This window comes from Sinohyriopsis cumingii, chromosome 12, assembly GCF_028554795.1.
Source record: "Sinohyriopsis cumingii isolate HCF-2022 chromosome 12, ASM2855479v2, whole genome shotgun sequence".
Classification (NCBI taxonomy): Eukaryota; Metazoa; Mollusca; class Bivalvia; order Unionida; family Unionidae; genus Sinohyriopsis; species Sinohyriopsis cumingii.
Window position 1 is genome coordinate 102,006,063 of NC_142972.1, and position 22,965 is coordinate 102,029,027.

At 35.4% G+C, this 22,965-nt stretch overlaps 1 protein-coding gene across 1 annotated transcript in view; it reads right to left on the reverse strand.

Moving 5' to 3' along the window:
* The window catches only part of LOC149787118 (uncharacterized), a 143,402-nt gene that overhangs the window by 100,420 nt on the left and 20,017 nt on the right, over window positions 1–22,965 (reverse strand). The window contains exons 3-5 of the mRNA XM_089977632.1: window positions 12,796–13,581; window positions 9,381–9,641; window positions 119–652 (exon numbers count right to left, since the gene is read on the reverse strand). Of these exons, the coding sequence (XP_089833758.1) occupies window positions 119–652; window positions 9,381–9,641; window positions 12,796–13,581 (1,581 nt within the window). The remainder of the gene's footprint in view (window positions 1–118; window positions 653–9,380; window positions 9,642–12,795; window positions 13,582–22,965) is intronic.

Genomic DNA, 22,965 nt, shown 5'->3' on the forward strand with positions numbered 1-22,965 from the left:
CAACATAACTAATAATAAAGAATTTTTATTTAATTCTAGCAGAGTAGAAGTAGAACTTTATGTGAACTTTGCACTTCATTATCCCTTCCCTATCAAAATAAGTCTCATCACAACTCACCATGAACTTTGCACTTCATTATCCCATGACTATCAAAGTAACACTCATCAGCTACAAGATCAGTAAGCTGTTTGCTGACATCTGAAACCAAGAGATATATGGCACGTCTTGTTAGGAATGTCTGGTGTGTTGTATAAAAGGCATACTGGCCTGCAAAGTCCCATATTGTTAGTGGTGACCTTTTGTCTGCATCTTGTTTTAATTTATAAAAATTTTCCTGCAACAATTTTAGCATGGCTATCATGTTTGTTTCTGACTGAATGGGCTCTCTCTGATCTAAAGCTGGGTGGGATTCTTCTTGCTGACTAGCAGTGGATGAAAGCTCTTGGCCAATGTCACGTTCAGGAGAACGGATGCATAGTACTTCTGATTCCTCGCCTTCAACAGCAATATGAGTCACTTCATGGCTCTTATGAGTTGTCTCTCCTTGAGGAGGAATTATAACCTGTTCCTCACTAGTGGCCTTGTCCTTCATTAACTGCTGCTCATTCAGGACTCTGGCAAGGCGGTGTAACCGATAATCCTGTTCGGAATCTGAAAACACAAGGAACAGCAAATACAGCTGAATTCTAAGTTGCACCAAGCAATGAAGCTGGCAATGAAATTGAAAAAGTAAAGTAGACACACTTTACCAACCCATCCACATATAGGCACTACAAATACTGTGAGCTGGCATTACACAGACTTTGCACAAAAATATATCCCTTGTCAGATAAGGTCTGTTTTGGATTTAGCCAATTTTAAGTCTGGCAGGCAAATAAAATAAAAAAGAATTCAAAATAATGTGTGTTTTTGATTTTTAACGTAGCTTTAACAATTTTTCAGTCATATCGCTACGATGTCTGCAATGTGGCAGTTTATATTGATGTCTAGCACTGGGGCATCATGCCGCAGACATGTCCCACCCAGTCACATTATCCTGACACCAGGCCAACCAGCCCTAACACTAACCTGTTAATGCTGAACACCAAGCGAGGCAGCTGTTAGTACCATTTTTGTAAGTCTTTGGTATGACTCAGCTGGGAATCGAACCCACAACCTCCCTCATTCGAGGCAGATGCTCTAACCACTAGGCCACTGGGCGGTTATATTCAAAATAATACCAAAATAAATCATTTTCTTTTTTTTTTAAATGATGAAAACAACGGCACGAAATTAGCTTTATGTGAACTCTAACTAAACTCCAACTACAGGTTGGACTTTTGATATTTGCTTCTCACTTGGAAAATATTCACACCCAGACAAAGGCTCAAATCCAAGACCTTACTTATTCAAGATAGATGCTGTTCCATCTGTGACATCTTAGTGCACCACAGCCATTTCTGTGACATATTTCCCCTGCTCAAAGACATGTACTGATATCTTCATTATCGATGATCATGCTGACCTACCCAATAAAAGCAGTCAAGTTCTTTTCGAGTATGATATGCATATATTGCACGATCTTGTGGCATTCTTGTGATTAGTAGTGCAGTAGTATTAGTAGCAACAGAAGTACATGTTATAAATGTCCTCTCTATTGAAATCAAGTCAAACATTATCTTGTACAGAATCACGCATAATAGTACTGCTGTGATTAGAAGCAATATCATAAAGGTACACAAGTTTTCTCTCTACTGAAATCAAGTCAAAAATTACCGTACATGGAATCATACATAGCATCAACATATTTTATACCATAAATGTCTCAAAGTGAATAAAACAAATACACATATGCTAAATATTTCTCGAAAAACATAAAAACCAAAGACAAAATATTTGGCCATATATTCAAACATCCCTGGATTTATGTACTAATAAGTATCAGTTATATGACATATTTTCTCTCCACCGTTTAAAACAAATGTCTTGATGTTTTCTCCATTAATGGCATTATTTTTCCTGAGCTGTAAGGTAGGCAAAACAGACTGAGCCAATGATCTGTTACTGCAGCTCACATTTGTCCCTAAGTAAATATCTTTTTTAGTTTTTCTGCTGGTAACTTTGTATAGTCTGAAGACACCTACTTGCAATCAACAGAAAGCAGCATTAAATTCTAAGCAGAAAATAATGTTATTATTTATTCCCTGATATTTACTGTACCTTCACTAACCTGTGAAAAATGTTATTTGCATTCAACAGAGATTAACAATAAAGCTTATAAATAAAAAGAAGATGGTTATTAAGTTCAGCCTGTTGACTTTAACCTCTGAATGCCTATGTTCCATGAAGTCAGGTGGAGCCATTGTCTCTAATAATTAGTATGAATTTTAGGATACAGAAATTGCACTAAGCAACCTGTAGGCGACACCAACACTGTTCAATTCAATAATGGAACAGGATACCAAAATGTTAAAACTATACAAAAAGTCAGGTATGGTTAAAATTCTGAACACATTCAAATCTGACCCAAGCAGTGTTCAATCCACAACATGACCAAATCAACCAGAAAGAAGTACAATTATAAGAATGATGATTGTAACATGTTAACATGTGATCATGTGCTGCATATAAATGATTATAAAATAATACTGCTGTTACAGAAATAACACATATCTCAAGCATAATAACAGAGACATGAGGAAAAGGCTATTGCCCGTGTCAAATGCTTGTTGGCCCTGTTTAAAAATCGTGATGGGACGTCCCATCAAGCCAAATCCTCGGCTGAATCCAAGTTTTTAATTCTGAAGATGCACAATGCATTATTCATTACAGATCACCTTGGAAGTGTAACAACATGCTTTATTAATACTGCGCCTTTCAAATTTCAATCTTCATTGTTATTCTTTCATAAACAAATAGATCCATCAAGAACATAAATAAACATATAGTCTATGAAAACAACCCATATATACTCAAATGGTCAATCTCGATTTTCACTAATGATGGCATTGATAAGGAATTTCTTTTATATGATTCAAAATTATTATTCTCCTCTTTTTATGTTTCTTATGCTTCGAATTACTGTCAACTCGTAGAGTTTACAATTATCGACGGTTATCGAAATTGGGGAGTAACCGTTCCCCCGCCTTTGACATGCTTGATTTGACAAAATACCTATTTTAACTTAACAATTTTAGTCTACACCATACCTAATGAAGGTGGTTAAATTATCCCTTCTTCAGTTTTGCTATATCATTTTGGTAAATTTGTTATTTCCTCTTAGCTGTCTGTCTTCGAGCACATGTTCACTTCCTTGTCATGCCGTCTGCAACAGTAACGTTCTAGAGTACACCACCTAATACATGTTCCGAACTCTGGTTGTTAGCAATTTCAGTAAACACGGTATTTTGATATAAAATCTTTGAGGAAATGCTCCGAGATTCCGAGTGTGAATTTTTTAAATTCTTATATTATTATTATTATGGTTGTTGTTGTTAGATTTATTACTTTTCTGTAAATGATTTTAAGTTTAGAAAATATTTTCGACAGAAAATCTTTGCTTGACTTTTTTAAGCACATGAAAATATTTATTTGGCATAAGCCATTCACAGTTATCCTATCTATATTACATGTCACATGGGTCATGTATCTGTATGTACTCATTTTAAATTAAAAATAAATTATTCTTTAAAAATTTAACACTAATTTTCTTTAACCAAAGTCTATTCAATCCTGATAATTGAATGTTCAGCACCTTAAATGTCACCAAGAAATTCCAGATGAAAATTATCTATTGCTTCGGACTTTCACAATGGTGACAATATACATGTACTAAGCTTAGGTTAAAATAAGAACACGATCAGTGGAATCATCGCAGTCATGGGCAGTATGAATTTGTTTATCAATATACATAGCTTTCATTGTGACAGCGCATGACATTCAATCCATATTGAAATGGAACACACATTTAGCTTCATTTCATCCAAAAATGTATACATACTTGCCGCATAAAGGTATGAAGAATTAAATTCTAAAAAATGACACCCAGCCTGACCCATTACTGAATAGTCGTGTTGAATGCCTACATGACCCGTGTGACTTCTGCAATAATACTAGAGGTAATGCTGACCTTAACGGGTGAACAACTATTTGCATAGCCGTGATACACCTCATGTATACCTGATATGTGTAGGCTATTTTTCATCATGTGTTGGAATCATGGAAATAACTAGCCTAATACAAGTTGTGTATTTCGTAGAAATGACCAAAAACATACATTTTATTTTCTTCGACTCAAAAAAGTATATTAATTTTCAATCTAGAATACCATTAAGGTCAAATTTGCAAGTCAACATCGAAAACTGGTATAGTGTTACACTTCCTCATTTCATAAGCGCTTATTGGATAAAAAAGGGTTAAGGAGTCCAAACCTATAACGATGTCACTACAGGTTTGGAGCCCACCCACCCCACCATCAGCCTATCAATTAATCGATAATCTTAATTTCATGAGTACATGAGTCTGTGTTAATTACATGATTTCATGCAAGTTCAGAATATTTGAATCTCATATATGTGGTTGCCATGGGAACTGTCATTTTTACAGCAGGTACATGGCAGACATGTGAATAGTCTTAAAAATGTCAGTACATAGCCACCATGCAAACAAACACTATTTTGGTAATGTCAGTGTTTCTCTCTCTTTCAAATTATATAAATTCTAGTTCTTATGAAATTTGTAAGCAAACTAGAGAGTGTTATATCAGTTGCTATAAGAAATGAGTTGTGTGGTCAAAGTAGGATGACCACAGATACAAATTGATAAAACCGGACATTATCCTGCCAAGCACTATACACACATGCAAAAATTATCTCATATACTATGCTATAGTTAAAGTGTAAAGTTAAAAAAAAGCATTTTATATTTGAGTTCTATCATTCTTTTTTAACTTTATTGCAATTAAATCCATAGTAAATCTCTCATGATATTTCATTTTTAAATATGGTATTATCATAATTATGAATAATGCAGTGCTAATATTAACTATGACCTCAGGCCATACCCAAGTTTTTTTTTCCATACCCCTGGCTAACTATGAGTTTGAAGCACCATCTTTCATCCTAAGAAATAAAGATAACTTCCATCTAAATTTGGTATCTAATTTAGCACCCCTTAAACCCTGGAGTTCTATGCGATTGCCTAGTTCACCAATATAGTTGGGCCAGAACTGCATTACCATGCAGGATATTATCAAAGAAACACCAGTACATAAAAATAACAATATTCAAGCCATTGTATAAAGACAAGACCTGTATAATTGCTTGGTCTTTAAGCTAGCTAAGAATGATAAAAGAAAACATACACATGTACACACAGAAATTATTTGGCATGATCCTTCTAACCAGAACCCCCAGGTCTTTCTGTAAATCAAGTTGCCTGGTTAATGGCTTATATGGTGTTAGTACAGATACCATGCACCATGTAACTATGTTACAAAGCAGGTTAGCATGCTACAGAGGGTGACTAAAAGCCAAAAGGTGCATACAGGATGAAAGCCATAAATACATTTACACAAACCAAAGGAAAAAGCACACAAAAAGACACAATAAACACAACATCAAACAACTGTGTTACTAACATACAATGCGGTCAAACATGTATATCAGATCATAAAAATGTCCATATATCTGCTCACGTGTACGTTTGGTGTCTGTGAAATAACAGGTCACCTCAAGATGCCCATATAACTGGATGAGTATAATTAAGTGGATACAGTATTATGTACAATGTGGGATGTTTAAAACTGATCCAGGTCAACAAAAAGTTATATGACACTTGCTCCACTGGGTGGGAATTTAACTATATGAAAATATTGTTTTACAATTAAATAAAGACTTTAATTTGATTTTGTTAACCAAGTTTGATCTACAGTTAAAATGTATGTGTGCACACTGTTCAAAATATTATATACGTCTGTCCATTGTGCATCTAAAACTTCTATCCATTTATGTTCCAAATAATTTATGCTTAGTATTTTTGTATGCCATATTTGTTTGGAAATTAACAAGTATGAAATAAAAATATTTATACTTTTGTCTCTAAATGAACTTTTGTTCAACCTCAACAAAGCCAAAACAAGACCTGTGTACCCACCATTAGGCAAAGTGTATTACGCTTTGATGTTATCTGTCTTTCCATTCATTACCAATTTAATTTCCACATAATGACTATTGTTGTCAACATCTACAGTTACTAGACACTATTGATATCTTACACTTGGGGGAAGGAAAAACCCATCTGATTTGGGGCCCAAAAGGTCAAGGTTGCTGCAAATGAATGAAGAAAATAAGTTTCTAAACACAATAATTCAAGTTCTCTATCACTTACAGTTATGAATCTTTGCATATTGTTTGCACTTGGGGAAAGGAATAATTATATTAATTTCAGGGTTTAAAAGTCAAGAACACTTTGACAGACGAACCCATGTTTCTGATAGTAACTTGAATTCTTCACAATGTACAGTAAACAAACTTTTGTGTATCGATAGTATTTGTTGCTGCAAAGAATCCTATCCATTTTGGGCTCAAAAGTCAAGGTCAAAGTCACTACAAAACAAATGTTTCCACAAAGTAAGTGGACTTTTCCATCATCTACAGTTACCAAACTCTATTGATGCATGCTTGCAACTGGTTAAGTAATTTGGAGTACCATTTCAGGAAAATATTTGCTCTTCTAACTCTCAACCAAATTATCTAAGCTATTTTTAATTGCTTAATATACTGACTGCTTCGACCATGGATACATTCTGAGCAAGAAAAAGTGCACATCAATCCTTCATGACTGGCAGTGTCCTGCATATAAAATATCTGACTTTTGAAATGGACTGTCTATGATATTGCAAAAACTGTGGCAATGGACACTTTGTCCATGATTTTGTTAGCCATCACATATGGCCAGTCATTCTGATATGCTTATTTCAAAGTAAATAAGTCATTATATATTCCTTCGATTCAAAACTCAAAGAGTGATGGCCACCTCCAGTGTGAATGGATCCACAGTATTTTTCAAATTAATCTCCAAGTTTACTAGCCAAGGTTCCAATATGATAACCCTATCTACATCTTGCTGGACCAAGCAGATATTTTAGTGCTTTGTCCTAGCAACATATATTGGATTTCATCACTTGCTTCCCTTAGTATGCAATGGCAACTAACCAATAGTACAGTAACAGCGGTGTATTGTACATAAGCCAAACATGGTGAAGGCAATTGCCATCTAAAGGATATTTTGTAAGTTTAACATCAAATGTATGATTATGTACCAGAGGAAAGCCATTACAGGTGTGTTTGAGTGAAAGGTATTTGTACAAACAGGGACCAGGAGTGGACAGTTGCTTATTTATAAGTCCATTCAAGTTGTGTCCTCCCCTTGTTTCAATCGTATAGAAACAGTGTTCAAATTTGAACAACTTAACTTTGACTGGATATGCCAAGATGTGGATAGGGTTATCATATCAGAACCCTGGCTAGCGTAGATGGTTAATCTCCTGAATTTCCAACTGTTTGAAGCAAAAAATATTGTCCCTATAATTTTATACCCAGTAATAAAAGTTCTATAATTGGACGGGGGTATATATGGCATGTTTTGCATGAGCTACCTAATTCATTGGTGGTTCTTTTGAGCCAGGATAATTTTTTTCATGGCTCAAGATAATAGTTTTCATCTAACATAATGATAGATTCATAAAACTCAAACTGACACATAAAAAGTTACTTTACGTAAATTTTTCACTTATTTAATTTGTGAAATACAGTTATTTAAAATCTTTTCATTTTCAAGGGATTTTTTCAATTTATGTCCTTTTTCTGTAGCTTGTGTGATTTCAACTTGAATTCCAAGGCATAAAATGAAACTTGGAAATATAACATGGCTAATCAATTTTGATACTTACAGAGCATGTTTCAGAGTTCTAAAGCAAGATCTTGTTTTACAGGTCTAGACAATGATCATCACTGAGCAACCAGCTGGCATATTAATAAACTGAGTCAGGAAGGCATCAAACACAACAAACATAACCAAACATGACTTTTAGCATGAAAGGCATTTTCTCTGATGTTGGTAATTTAAGCATACTGTTACTATATATTCTCAAAGATTTCCTTAAAAAATATTGTCATTAAAATTATGAAACAATGCAATGCTTTACTGTAAGCCAATTGTAATTAAAAATAGTTAACGCGTGAAAAAAAACAGTGTCAGATACACGAGTTAGAATTATGCAAAACTGCCAACCTCAGAGTACACAAATACTGACTGCTTATGACAAAAATACTGATTTTGGAAAGAAATACAGCCATTAAAGTAGGTGTAACTTATTTATTTATGTCAAAGATGCAAGTGTTGCACTCTTACACCTTCTCATTTGAGCCATTTCCACACCTTGCTTTTTTTCTCTCCATTTATTATCAATTTCAATGTACCATCTTTCACTGCTGATCTGAATTCCATGTAATTAATTTTACTGATCTGTTTTCCTTCTAGCACATGAGTAATTCTCTGGGATTTACTGTCGTGAAAACTGTATGAAATAAATCGCCAGCAACACTAGTAACTGAGGAAAGTTCATTTCTAAAAGAAATGTAGTAAACAACTTCTATTTTAATTACATCAAGGTTCTCTCTAATATTTATAAACATCACATGCTCAGGCTTAGTTGTTGATGATGAAGCAGCAAGTTGATGTTTATTAGCTTTTCATGCTGTCTTATCTCATGGGTGCCTCCATTCCTAACAGCGAAATCACAATTAGACAATCTGCAAACTGCAAGTATTTTCCCTGTTTTAGATGGTTTCACAAATCTAAACAAGACAGCACAATTGCACTTCCAGTTCTGTTTTCTTTTCTTTACTGGAGAAACTTCTGAATCTTCTGCTTTCCTTTTCAACATGATTAGAAGTTGAATATTACTGAAGATCAGATACAGTGATAGCAGTAACTGCTTTACACAATCCAAATCCAGTGTGGTGGTTGAAGACTGGCATGGTAGCCTCAATTTCAAATGAACCACTCACAGTTTAGAACTCTATATTCCTATACATGTGATACATTTAATCTCAGAATGGAACTGGGTGACAGTTCTAAACAGAAACGTTTTATTTTTGTTTTTAAAAAAACAACAGATTTTTCACAAGAAAAGCATACATCTGTATTCAGGTCCAAAATACAAGACATGTATGGAAAAACAGGACACTTGGCAGTTATACATTATGTAAAACTGCATGACAAAAACAAAACTGACACTAAAATGGACAGATAACTGTATAACAAGATACATTTCACCTCACAGCATGTGTATAAATAAAGAAATATGGATTTTTTATCACTGTGTATGCCCATATACCTTTTTCTTGCCTTGTCCATTCATGGGTTGATAAAGAAACATCACAGCAATTGACATGAACATCTATGCCCTCTGTGCTACATCTCTCAGAAATGTTTACCTCCTCCCCAAGAAGACGCTTGACCAGGGTTGTCTTGCCTACACCAATGTGTCCAACAACCATGATTCGTATGTTGTATACTGTCTCCTTTCCATCTTTTAGAGCCTCTTCAAAAAGTTGGATGGATCTGTCATCCATGTTTAAAATTTCGAATGGAATGCCTGTGCAAATAATGGACAAGTTAAATATATATTATCAACATTGTGGCAGTATGTTCAAATAGTCCAAAATGTACAAGCTTAAGTTGTTTTAAAATAAAACAATTGATTTTTGCCAGAGTAGGCAATACCATCTTATGAAAGTGCAATAAAAATTAAAATATATATAAAAAAAACAGTTTTTGAAATGAACTTTTTGTCTTTGTATTTCCAATTTATCTTTGAAGTCCAGGAACTGGGTAGGGTGGGTTTTGGACATTTAATGTAGCTTTATGAATTTTTTTCAGTCTTAATCACAACGATGTCTGCAGTGTAGCATATTATCATGATGTCTAGCAGCGGGGCATCATGTCGCAGGCATATAGCATGATGTCCCACCCAGTCAAATTATCCTAACACCATGCTGACCAGTCCTAACACCAACATCTTTAATGATGAGTTCCAAGCGAGGCAGTAGCTAGTAAAATGCTGTCCTTAACTGTTCTTTTTTTTCTTTCTGGCATAAACAAATATATATAATCCCTCCCTATCACCCTTGCAAAATATGAAAATATAAGAATATCCTCTGCAGATCTGACAAAGTACAGCCGTTGAGTTGTATAAATATATTTTTGTCAAAAAGTTTTTATCTCTTTTTCTTTAAATGTTTTCCGTAAATTTCCTCCTAAAAGGGAAAGGAAGTTAAGAGCTGACAATTTATTTGAAGGAGGCAGGGGATTTTATTTATCCCATCATACAAAAATTAAATGTTCATTTTTTAAGTTAAACCTCATTTCATATTGACAAAACTACATACCTACCCTTCACCTATACACAATATTCATTAAAATGCTTCATGTACTGTAAGACTAGCATGAGACATTAAGTGATCAAAGGATGGACAGGCATGCACACTTATGCGCAATTCCTACAGCAATATCCATTTTCTTTGTTAAAGTACATTGATAAGAAGACTGTCATATTCAAATAGGCCTAGGTGTGTCATGGGCTAGAAAAATATAAATTTTGGAGAATTCAATTGTTAAATGAAAGTTTAAATATATGGATACTCTCCAACTATTTCTGGACTCCATATTTCGAACTGATAAACCATACATTTATATTGAAAGTTTATGAAATTATTTATATCTTGATATTATAGGGACTCATATCATTACTTACAATTTACCTATAAATCATAGATGCACTATATACTATTATGGTGGTATACTGTACATGTATAATTTATAGGTAAATTGCTAGCAACTATACAAGACCTGTGGCAACTCATACTAATATCAGTGCCACTATTTCCAAAATGGCTATTTTGTGTACACAGACTGTCACATGAAAAGGTGCATGACTGTGTAGGCTGATAAATCAGCCCTATAATGATACAAAACAAAGTCCACAAATTATCCATCAGTACCACCACCTATTTGGGGGATTGATTTATGGAACTAATGATCATGGGGGTTTGATTTATGGCACTAATGATCATGGGGCACATGTGTACAATGTGCTACATACCAAATATTATAACAAGCATAATCAAAACAGAGACAATGAAAGTACAATAACAAAATTCCCTGAATCATAAAAATATAGAAAAATACAGACTTTGTAATTTGTTAAATTACATGTCACCTAATCCAAAATAAAGATTTCTGAATAAAAATAACTAAAATTTTGAAAAATTCCTAATTAAATATTTAAAATATTATTGCTTAGAGTACATGAAATGTAATAATACCTTTCAGTATTCATGTTTATTGCTTTCTCTTTTCAATAATAATAATAATAATAATGTATGAATTACTTGCCATTTAAAATTTAGTCAAAGAAATTTTGATTTTTTAACTATACTCTTCAGGACTATGTATATCAAGTTCTTCGTCTATTACAATTAACATTTATTTAACACTGCATTCTCCGTTGACGAGTTCAATTTTTCCAAATTAAAAAAAAAAACGCTGAGGGTACTAAGTTTGGTTTAAATTTTCTAAGTTTAAAGAGATTTTCTTTTTGAATCATCTGCATTATTTGTTCATCTCTGTGCTAAGAACTACATGCATTTTCAACTTCGTCTTTTCGGTGTGCCATATAAGGCCACTGAATCCTTTTCCGAAAGTAAACAAATCCTTGTAAATACGGCGCATTGATTAACGTATCGTAGAATATCCAAATATGGCATAGCAGCCATTAGACTGGTCCACTGTCGTACTTGTACGTGTGACTAAACACTATAGGAATACAGTATAAATAGTAATAGTGCAACTAGTGTTACCTAACGGTATTGATTTTTTTTTTTTTTTATATTTGACAACGCATACCTTTAAATGGCGATTATTTTGTTTAGTTAGTTTATAAATATTCCTTCCAAATCCTTATAAAATCGCTCCATAAACATCAATGCTATCAAAACTATGTCAAAATGTGTGGGAATTTTGAACATTGTAACCCAAGACGGTGAACCGGTCTAAAGCGGATTCAATGTCGCCTGCTAGGAGATTTTGAATGAAAGCGCCATCTTCTGGGGAAAATGTGTTTTACGCTACAGTGATACTGACGGGAGTTAAGTAGCCTGCCGCCATTATGACAGTCAATGGAGATTTTCAATTTTTATATCAATATTTTATGATGACAACCAAGTTACACAGTACTGAACAATCATGAATGAATATAATTGGGTACACATATATTAGTAATGAATTTTAAACTCAACAAATAACATTTTATTTATACTTAACATGAGTAAAGATGCTGATGCCGTACACTTAACTCAAAATAATAATGAATGAGTTATTTATTCCACTTTAAATTTTTTTACATCTTTAAAACATGTTTGTCTTATAATAAAGTTATATGTGTAACATTTATAATACATATTATTTTGTTTTCAAAGGTGAAGTGAAATCCTTCATGATTGTAAATAATAAAGTATGTTGTTTTAGTTGTCGTGTTATGTAAAAGATGTATTAAAATAACATTGTTTTGATGTAAATGTTAGTTTTAAATAAAATGATGTGACGTTGGAATTATGACAATAAAAATTAATTTATTTCATTTTTAATTTATTTTTACATCTTTAAAACATGTTTGTCTTATAATAAAGTTAAATTGTAACATTTATAATTCATGCATATTGTTTTCAGAGGTAAATTGAAATCATTCATACCTGGTTGATGTGAATACTCCAGTCTGTACACTGTTATCACATTAAAGTACAAGCTTGTGGTGTACATAACTCCATGCTGGTCATCATAGAATATTCCACAGGGCCATGATGACACTTTGTGTATGGTCACTAGTTGACCGCTGTCTGTCAGCTGATGAATGATGTTAGAGTACTCGTCACACACGTAAATGAAATTCCTCCTATCAACCATTATTGAGTACGGTTTAAATCCATCATGTTGATACAGAAACTTTGGTGTGTGTGGATTAAAAATATCATATGCATACACACCAGTAGTAGTGTAGTCATAAGTCCAACACGAGATGTAGACAGTGTTGTCTTTTACGGCCAAGTGACTATCACTAACAAAGCCCCCACGACAGACCTTGTGAGTTGAGTCTACACGTCCATCTGTAAGGTTTACAACACACCAGTAAAACATCCTGTCGTCCCTTTTCCAACCGCTGACAACGAGTTTGTCTGAATTCAATTTTGCCACTGAATAACATGAAGTAAATCCTGTCATTACATGTAATGTTTTGACCCGTTTTACGTCATGTATAGATTTAAATGACATGATTACAATCGTACTGTCATCCAGACACACAGCAACTTCCGTCTTGCTAATAAGACAGACACCCTTGGAATTGTCCTCCAGTTCGTGTGATGTAGACATCAGTTTGCCGTCAAGAAGTCTGTAAAGATGGACATTCCTCGCTTTCCTGTCTATCACCAGCAACTTGTCTTCTGTCACCACAACGCCATTGTAGTCGGGTTTACGGCCGGCTGTGGATAAAAAAAGCAGCAGAGAGGGTGAACAGACCATAGAATTCCGACAAAACAAATAAAACAAACAAATAAATCATCTCGTAGAAAGGTCCAGATTTTACAAATGAACTTTCCTTGAGATGTTTATTTTTGCAATGACCGATTGTGCTAATAAAACCTCAGTTTGAAATAGTAGCTGAAAAAATAAAGTACTCTACGTGTTTATTTATTTCTTGTTTATTTTTTTGACGACCAATGTTGGTAGGTACCCTCTCTGCTGCTCCTCTTTTGCTGATATTAATTAAATTATTATGTTATAATAAAAATGGTACATCCAGAATCTCATACTGCAAGAACAGCACGAGAACGATTAGAAGCAATTAAAAAATTTCTTCCTGTCAAAGACTCATTTAGAAAAAATCTACAAGCGCAGCAAGAAGCAAAAGTTGAGTATGAAGAGGACACTAAAAAACTGTTTAAGCCCGTCACTGCAGCTACTAAGAAAGTTAGAACTGTCATCAAAGAAGATCTTCTTCCGGTATCAAAACAAACTGCAGCGCTGACTGAACAGACAATGGAGATTTTACGAAATCTTCCAACTAATATAGCTGCGGCTCAGCCTCCACCTGTTGGTGAGGAAATACTTGAAGGTATTGGAAAACTTCGTACTGAAGTCGCCGATGTGAGAAAAAAACTTGCATCTGAACCCAAAACAGCAGAAGAGAGCTTAAGATTAATTGCAAGATTTAACGAAGGAGTTGTTGAGGAAATTAGAAAAACTGAAAGAGAGAAATTACCTGAGATGATATCAAAAAATATATCTAATAAATCTAATTTTTTAAAACCCTTTTATGGAAAAACAAATGATGATGATTTCATTAAATGGATATATCGCGTATATTACAATAAAAAACAAGCTAGAGGTCAAGAATTTAAAAGACTTAAAGAAGAAGTAGAAAGATTTAGAGGGGGACGGGAACAACCAAAACAAGGAGAGTCCTCCCAGTATCAACTTCCTCCACCTCTGCAACAAATAGAACAACAACAACAATCTTCTTCGCCACAGCAAAGGTTGATGTCGAAAATTAAAAAGGCTAAAGAGTCACTTAAATCACCCTTCTCGAAGAAAATTTCTGCACCGAAAATGACATTTACACCGACAGGTTCACCACATGGATTTCGAGAAGGTGAATCACCCCCGGACACCACTGAAGTACCTACTCCGGTAATGCAACCACCACCCCAAGATGAACCTAAAACAGGACGTGGTTTATGTCCTGATAATATCATCAATGACGTGTCACGGTTAGAGGTTCTCATAGGAGGAAAACGTGCCGGAAATAATTCACCAGAAATAACCAATGAAGCAGCTGATATTTGTCGGCGACTATTTCAAGGTGGTATCATGGATATTGGCGTTTACCGAGAACTTATTGATGAGCTCGTTGATGACTAGTTGTTAGATAAATGGTAAATAAAATAAGATGATTGTGCATGATAATCATCGTAAACCCACACAGGTCAGAGCGGTAAACTCACGATTACCAATCTATGAAGCAATTTACGGAGATGGACTTGGTGATGTCATTCGGGGATTATTTACAAGGATAGCTCCAAAAGTAGCACCTGTAGCAAAACAATTATCGATGAAGGCTATTGATATTGTTCGTGATAAAGCTCCTGGTGCAATTGTCAATGTTGCTGGTAAGGCGTTTTCGGCAATCAAAGAAAGACTAGCACGATTATTGCGACGAAAACAACAACCACCGGTGAAACTGGCAAGTACTGAGGTGATGCCCTCAGACGTAAGTAAAATAATAAATCAGGCTGCAAATCAAAAACTAGCGGCGATATCTGAAGAAGCGGAAAAAAATATAACAACAAATTTAATAGCAGGAAGCGGTCTTCGTCGACGATGATCATCATTTGGAAAAATGGTAACTATAATAAAAATGTTCAGGCGCGAATCAGACCCAGCATTTGATATGGAGGCACCTGTCCTTAAGTACGAGTCAGTACGTGATTATCAGTTTTATTCTTATGACGCAAGACAACCAAATCATCAGGGGAGAATCGAATTACAGGTTCATGATACAAGTAGATATTTCTTGCCCGCTGAAGCGTTTATTGAAGTAGAAGGTAGACTTGTAACGAATGTTGTAGCTAATACGGCATATGCTGCTAATTTGCGTGTTGGTTTTGTCAACAACGGGATCATGGCATTATTTAGTGGCGCCACATACATGATTGATGGAAAAAATATTGAATCAATTCAGAATGATGTCGACGTTGCTACAACAATAATTGGTCTGGCGAGATATTCTGACGACTTTACAAGATCAGCCGGTCCAACAATGATGTTTGCCAAGGATATTACTGACAACGCTGATCATGTTCAGTATACCAAAGTACTGGTAACACGAAATACTGCAGCTGATCCACAAACGGCTGATTTTGAGCACGTAGACAGACCAGGTGCTGATTATGATATTATAAAAAGCGTTAATGCGACTTACAACCTGGGATTTGCAACACGCCGATCAGCTCTGTCGGGAAATGATAGAAATTTTTCATGTGCAATTCCATTATCTCACATCTTTGGATTTTGCAGAAATGTTAGAAAAGTCATCTTTGGAGCTAAACACACAATTGTGCTCGTAAGAAAAGGTAATGATAATGATGCAATCTGGCGAGGTGCTGGTGTTGCCGAGGGTAAAGTAAATATATCAAAACTTTCATTGTGGATGCCAGTAATGACTCCATCTATTACTGAGGAACAAAAATTACTATCTTTTATGGATCAAGGCGGTAAATCATTGCTATCATGGTTAACAGTAACCACAGATGCTGCTCAAAGCAATATTAATGGTTTATTTACATGGCATATAGCATCACAACAGGGTGTTTCTGCACCACGACATATTTTTATTGCACTACAAGATAATGCTCGGACGAATAATCAACAACGTTCACATATGATATTTGACAACCTTGGAGTTAATGAAGTTTCCTTACGGATAAATGGACATCAAGAACCAGCCGAGGATATACAACTAAATTTTGAACAAAATCATGTAGCGCGCGCATATCATCGTTTAATGTCATTCATGGGACGTGATCAAAATATAGATACCGGCTTGCAAATATCACAACTAGATTTTACAGGTCTATATCCGATTTATTATTTTTCACTAGAACATCTTGATTTATCCAAACAATCTGTCGTTGATATACACTTTCGAGCTCATGTTACTAACCCTCCTCCTGATATACCCGGTCCACCAGTTGTTCCCGGCGCCTACAAAGCGATCGCGGTCATACTTAGCGACAAGGCCATGTTACTTGAAGGTGGCAGTGGTCGAATGAGGGTCGTTGATGCACCGGTGGAAAATCTTTAATCGTGTTATTTAGAAAAACATATTTTATATAAAAATGTCGTATAGTCATGTTAATGTTACTCTGACTCCTGGTCAGGTAAAAAAGCTTCAATCAAAAACCGCCAACAAATGCGGAACTAAAATATCACTAAAACGAGATCATATTAGTGGTGGTCCAAACAAATTATCGCTGACAAATAATCAGATTAAACATTTCAATAAAGCCCTAGAATCAAAAACTGGAGTTCAATTCCATCTCTCCCCGAGCGCCATCAAAGACATGGTTAAAACGGGTGGTATATTTCCACTTCTTGCGGCCATTCCGGCATTAATAGCTGCAGCTGCTCCAGCCGTAGCAAAAGCGGCCGCGTTAGGTGCTGTTGGAACAGCCGCTGGAATGGCACTAAAGAAAGCAACAGGGCAGGGATACAAAAAAAAGGGACGCGGTCTAAGATTACCGGGATCTCGTTGGGGGAGAGGCCTAAGGCTTCCAGGATCATTTCGTTAGACGTTCCAGCATCAAATTTTGATTTACTTGATGCTGCTAAAAAATTAAAAATATCCGCCTTTAGAGGTGTTTTTATGCGAGATCAATTACCGAAACAACCAAACAAACTTGAAACAGGTATTATTAATCTTGACAAACGTTCCGGACCCGGTACTCATTGGGTATCATACGCGGTTGATCCGCGTGGAATTGTTTAATTTGATTCGTACGGGTTAGCTCCACCTGTTGAATTTATCAAGTATGTCGCACCACTCCACGCAACAACTAGAGGTTCCAAAGTTTGGTATTCAACGCTACCCACACAAACAATGACAGATCCGCCAATATGCGGCCGTGAAGTAATTAATGTACTCGACGCTATATCAAAATCATCCAGGCCGCCACATAAAGTCGTGCACGATTATACAAGCAACCGATATGTTGCGCGTAAAGCATTTTAAACAACGGATCTTATTATAATGGTTGATATTTACGGAAGATCTTCTACTAGTAAGAAAATAAAATCCGACATTGATCTGTCAAAGTATGCGACTAAAGATGACCTCGCTGATATCATGAACCTGGCTGGAGTTGACCCAGATGAAGTTGTTATTTTTCAAGATCGATATGGTAAACTAAAAACCAGCAATATCAAATGGAATGATATAGTCCGGCGAGTACTTGGTGCAGTTACAGATAATATTCCCGTGTTTACTGATAGCGGCAAAATCAGAGATTCAAGTATGTCACTTAAAACCATCAGAGATGAAATTGCAAAAAGTGTTGCTAATCGCGTGAGAAACACCGGTGACACAATGATGGGTGAACTTAGCATGAACGGGAACAAAATAGTAGTTTTAAGAGATCCAACATCTGACGAAGACGCAGCAACAAAAAAATACGTCGACGTCAACTATGGCACCGTAGACGGTAAATTATCCACGTTACGGGCCGAATATGATGTTCACGTGGGCGCTTTTGGAAGATTTCGAAGAAATTTTCAAAAAACCGATGAATCTATAGATAAATTCTTCGGTACTCCACGCGCCATTGACATGAAACTCGTTGATATCAAAAATAACCTAGACACGATCAAACAAACACAGCAAGACGTCGTAGCGGGAATTCCTGAGATTGTCAGTAAAACCAATTTGATTAAAATTCCAGCTGGAATAACTCCCGGGCATATCACAAACATCGTATGCACGGTATCATCGGGATTTGCAACATGGTCAAAACAAAATAATACCATCAAATATACCGCAACAAACACTGGCGTGTACAGGTTGTCTGTGTTCAGTGCTGCAAAATTTGAAATATTTACAACGTTTCCATGGCGTCATTCCACAGACAGGTTTTCCGGGGTTGTATCTTTTGTATTAAATATCGGAACCGAAGAAATATTTATTCTGGAAGCAGCTGATAAGAAATTAACCGCAACATCCTTCTGGTGGTGTTTGGAATTTGTAGCTGAAACACCTCAATTGGTTACGGCATAAAAATATATATGGACGGTGCACAATACAGATACAATCAAGCGCGTGAATGGCAGGCGGCGCTAAAAGATCAAGTTGATCAATATACAGTAAAAGTAAAAAAATATCGACGACGATTGGTTATCGTTGATGTGATTGTTTATTCAGTATCCGCTGTTGTTGCTGGAACCGGTGTCATATTATCAGCGTTGACAACGATGGCACCAGTAGCTGTAACTATTTGTATTTCAGCAGCAACAACTATTGCAGGTGTGCTTGGTATCATCACAAAAAAAATATGTACTTGTACGAACGAAAAATTATCCGATTACACAATAAAATTACATACAGCGACGGTAGCATACTCGAAATTATCCTCGTTGTTATCAGCGAGTCTCAGTGATGGAATTATATCTGATTTCGAATTTTCAATGATGACCAAAATATACGATGAAGGTATTAAAGATACAAGTATCAATAATGACAGAATTACTCCAGCAGATCGTGACCAGCACAACTCCGCCAAAGATAACGATGATCTCGGTAAGTTCAACTAATCCTGAATTTAGTGTTAATTTTCCTATTGCAATTCCAGTAAAAGAAATAGCACTAGCACAATTACGAGTATATTACAGCTGGCCAAATATCAGATCAAAATCATTTAATGGTACACCAGCAAATAATTGGCTCGTATTTACTAACAAGAACAAACCCGATGGAACACCTGACTGGGTTGTTGTTGGAATACCAACCGGCAGTTACCAGATTGAAGAGATCGGTGAGGAATTTGCGCGTAGAATAAAATCAATAACGGGAAAGGAATCAAAAATATCAATAAACGTTCATGAGCCGACGTTGTCCTCGACGGTTGAAATAAACTCGCCTGATTATGCCGTTGATATTTATCAATCTTCAATCAGATCCGTGCTAGGATGGCCTGAAATATCACCACCGATAACACCGATACCACCAGAACCGAAAAAGTCTGATTATGTCACGGATAGACAATCATATCATCAAATTTATCCATCATACGAGGTGTTACTAAGTATTTTAAAAAGTAAATCGATGCTTGGCGAGTTTATCTTTCGCGAAGATATTGAGGTATGGTCTTTTATAAATCAGGGGGAGTGGAAATATGATGTGAGGTTTGATCGAGATACGATTATTGAATATTTTCAGGAAATCAATCAAGAGTGTAAAAAACAACTAGATCAACTAAATCAATATTTTAACGAACATATTTTTGACATATCAGCGTCATCGCGTGAAAAAATCATCACGCGTGTGGAAAGATTAAATCGGCTTATATCAGACATGGAATATTTTAATAACCGAATAGTTCAGGCGATGGTTAGTCTTTTAAAATCACCTAAAAATTCTGATGCAAAGGCATGTTTAGAAAAATATAAAATAACAGAAGCCGATGTACCAAATTATAAATTTCCCGGGTATAGTGTAACCGAGTTAAGAAAATCTGTCAGTGATGTCATTGATGAGTTTTTTCCTAAAATACTCGATGCATGGAGAAAATTAATTCCGCCTTCAACTGTTCTCAGATATGATAATGATCCACATGGCGGCGGAAGGCACGTATCCCCGCGGATCGTTAATATAACACCGATGGTCGCGGTCAGTCTGGTTTGTGACGTAATCGATGGCAGCTATCAAATAGATCTCGGAAGATCAAATCAGGCTCAACAAGATACATCCTATACACGTTCACACCACAAGTTCCCCCTGGAAATTTAATCGTGCAAGAACCAACTAATCCCGTGTATTTGCGGTGTCACAATAATATGTTAACACGAATCAATTTTAAACTCACAGACCACCTTAATCGCTTGATTGACATACGTGAAGAAGAGCTTGTAATAAATCTGTATGTAAAGTCGTAAGGACTTCCGTCGTAAAGACTTCCGTCTTAAGGATTTCTGTCTAAGGACTTTTGTCGTAGATCTTCAGAATCAAATTCGATCAACTTAAAAAAATATTTTATTATTACTAGCACAAATTTGTGTTTGGTACAAATTAATCGGCCCAGGCAACTAAAAAAGCTAGTCGATGAAAGTAAAATTAAAATTTCTATCACAAAAAAAAATAATATTTATTAATTTTCCTGATTTTTACTGAAATTGTACAAATTACTTGATTTTGACTACCAACTACCCCCTCAGAAACATAAAAATGCACGAACTACTTGATTTTGACTACCAACTACCCCCTCAGAAACATAAAAATGCACGAACTACTTGATTTTGACTACCAACTACCCCCTCAGAAACATAAAAATGCACGAACTACTTGATTTTGACTACCAACTACCCCGTCAAAATCAAGAAAGTTCTAACCTTGTCAAATTGTTCCTAATAAATTTTATTTATTATAAATTAATTTTATTTATTAATAATATTATTTTTACTGAGATTTTTACTTTTTTTTTACTAAAATACAACGAAATTGCTCAATTTTCCTGATTTTGACTACCAACTACCCCGTCAGAAATCAAGTAGTTCGTGCATTTTTCTTTGATTTTGACTACCAACTACCCAGTCAGAATCAAGTAATTTGTGCATTTTTCTTGATTTTAGTAAAAAAAAATAAATTAATTCAGTAAAAATAATATTATTAATAAATAACATTTATTAGGAACAAATTTGACAAGGTTAGAACTTTCTTGATTTTGACTACCAATACACGTGGTCAGCGTTGACTTGGACCCCAGTTACCAAAACTTTCATTTTCATTATCACCAGTAACGAAGTTACCTTGGATCGTTTCACCAGTAACGAAGTTACCTTGGATCGTTTCACCAGTAACGAAGTTACCTTGGATCGTTTCACCAGTAACGGGGTTACTCTCTGACATAATTTTTCTTAATAGTCTTATGCGAGTACTAATCGTTTTCTTTGCCTCATACTCGTGGGATAATAACGACTTAATTCTTTCTACGGCGGTAGAAAGAGGAACGAACTCCTTCACATGATCATCTTCTACGGTAGCTAGCGACTGAAACATTGCCGATTGAATCCGTTTCATGAGCCTGTATTCAGATGATAGTGTGTGTGTGTCCCCATGGTTTTACGTTCTTGTAAAATCTCAAAGTCAGAAACTATTTTTTCAGGATTAAGTTCATCAGATATATTAATTCCATCTTTTTTCAATTTTTTAATAGCGACAATTACATCATTGATATTTTCATGGTTCATTATATAATATATAAATCTTTAAAATAAAAAAAATATCCCTAGAACACCTATCGAGTGTATTAGCGAGTTCGTCGGGATGTTTCAGGGACAGCACAACATATACAATGAATGAAGAGCTCCTATCGAGTGTATTAGCGAGCTCAGATTATGAATGAAGAGCCCCTATCGAGTGTATTAGCGAGCTCAGATTATGAATGAAGTACAAACATATAACTTAACTAAGGAAATGGATATATACAATGAAATGAATGATATACAATGAATGAAGAGCCCCTATCGAGTGTATTAGCGAGCTCAGATTATGCTTGGACGGCACAAACATATAACTTAACTAAGGAAATGGATATATACAATGAAATGAATGATATACAATGAAATGGTTATATACAATGAATGAAGAGCCCCTATCGAGTGTATTAGCGAGCTCAGATTATGAATGAAGTACAAACATATAACTTAACTAAGGACAGTACAAACATATACGCTCAGCAAAATCACACCCACAATAATTAATCCAGTGGGTGATACGAAAATATGTATCAACCACAAGTCAATATTGTGGGTGAATTTGCTGAGCGGAGGGGTTCTTGCGGTTCCCCCCACTATTATAAAAATCGCAATTATGCGCACCACCGACAAATTGTCAGCCATGGGGGTTTGATCCTGGACCGCGAGCGCCACAGTCCAATACCATACTGATCGAGCTATCAAACATTGTTACGAACATATGTTTCGGAAGTTAATATATAGCTAGCTATATAGCTAAGGAACCAATATTTACAGTAAACAGCGGTTTCTGAATAATAACGGTTTCTGTATTTAACAGTTTCTGTATTTGTAGCGGTTTCTGGATA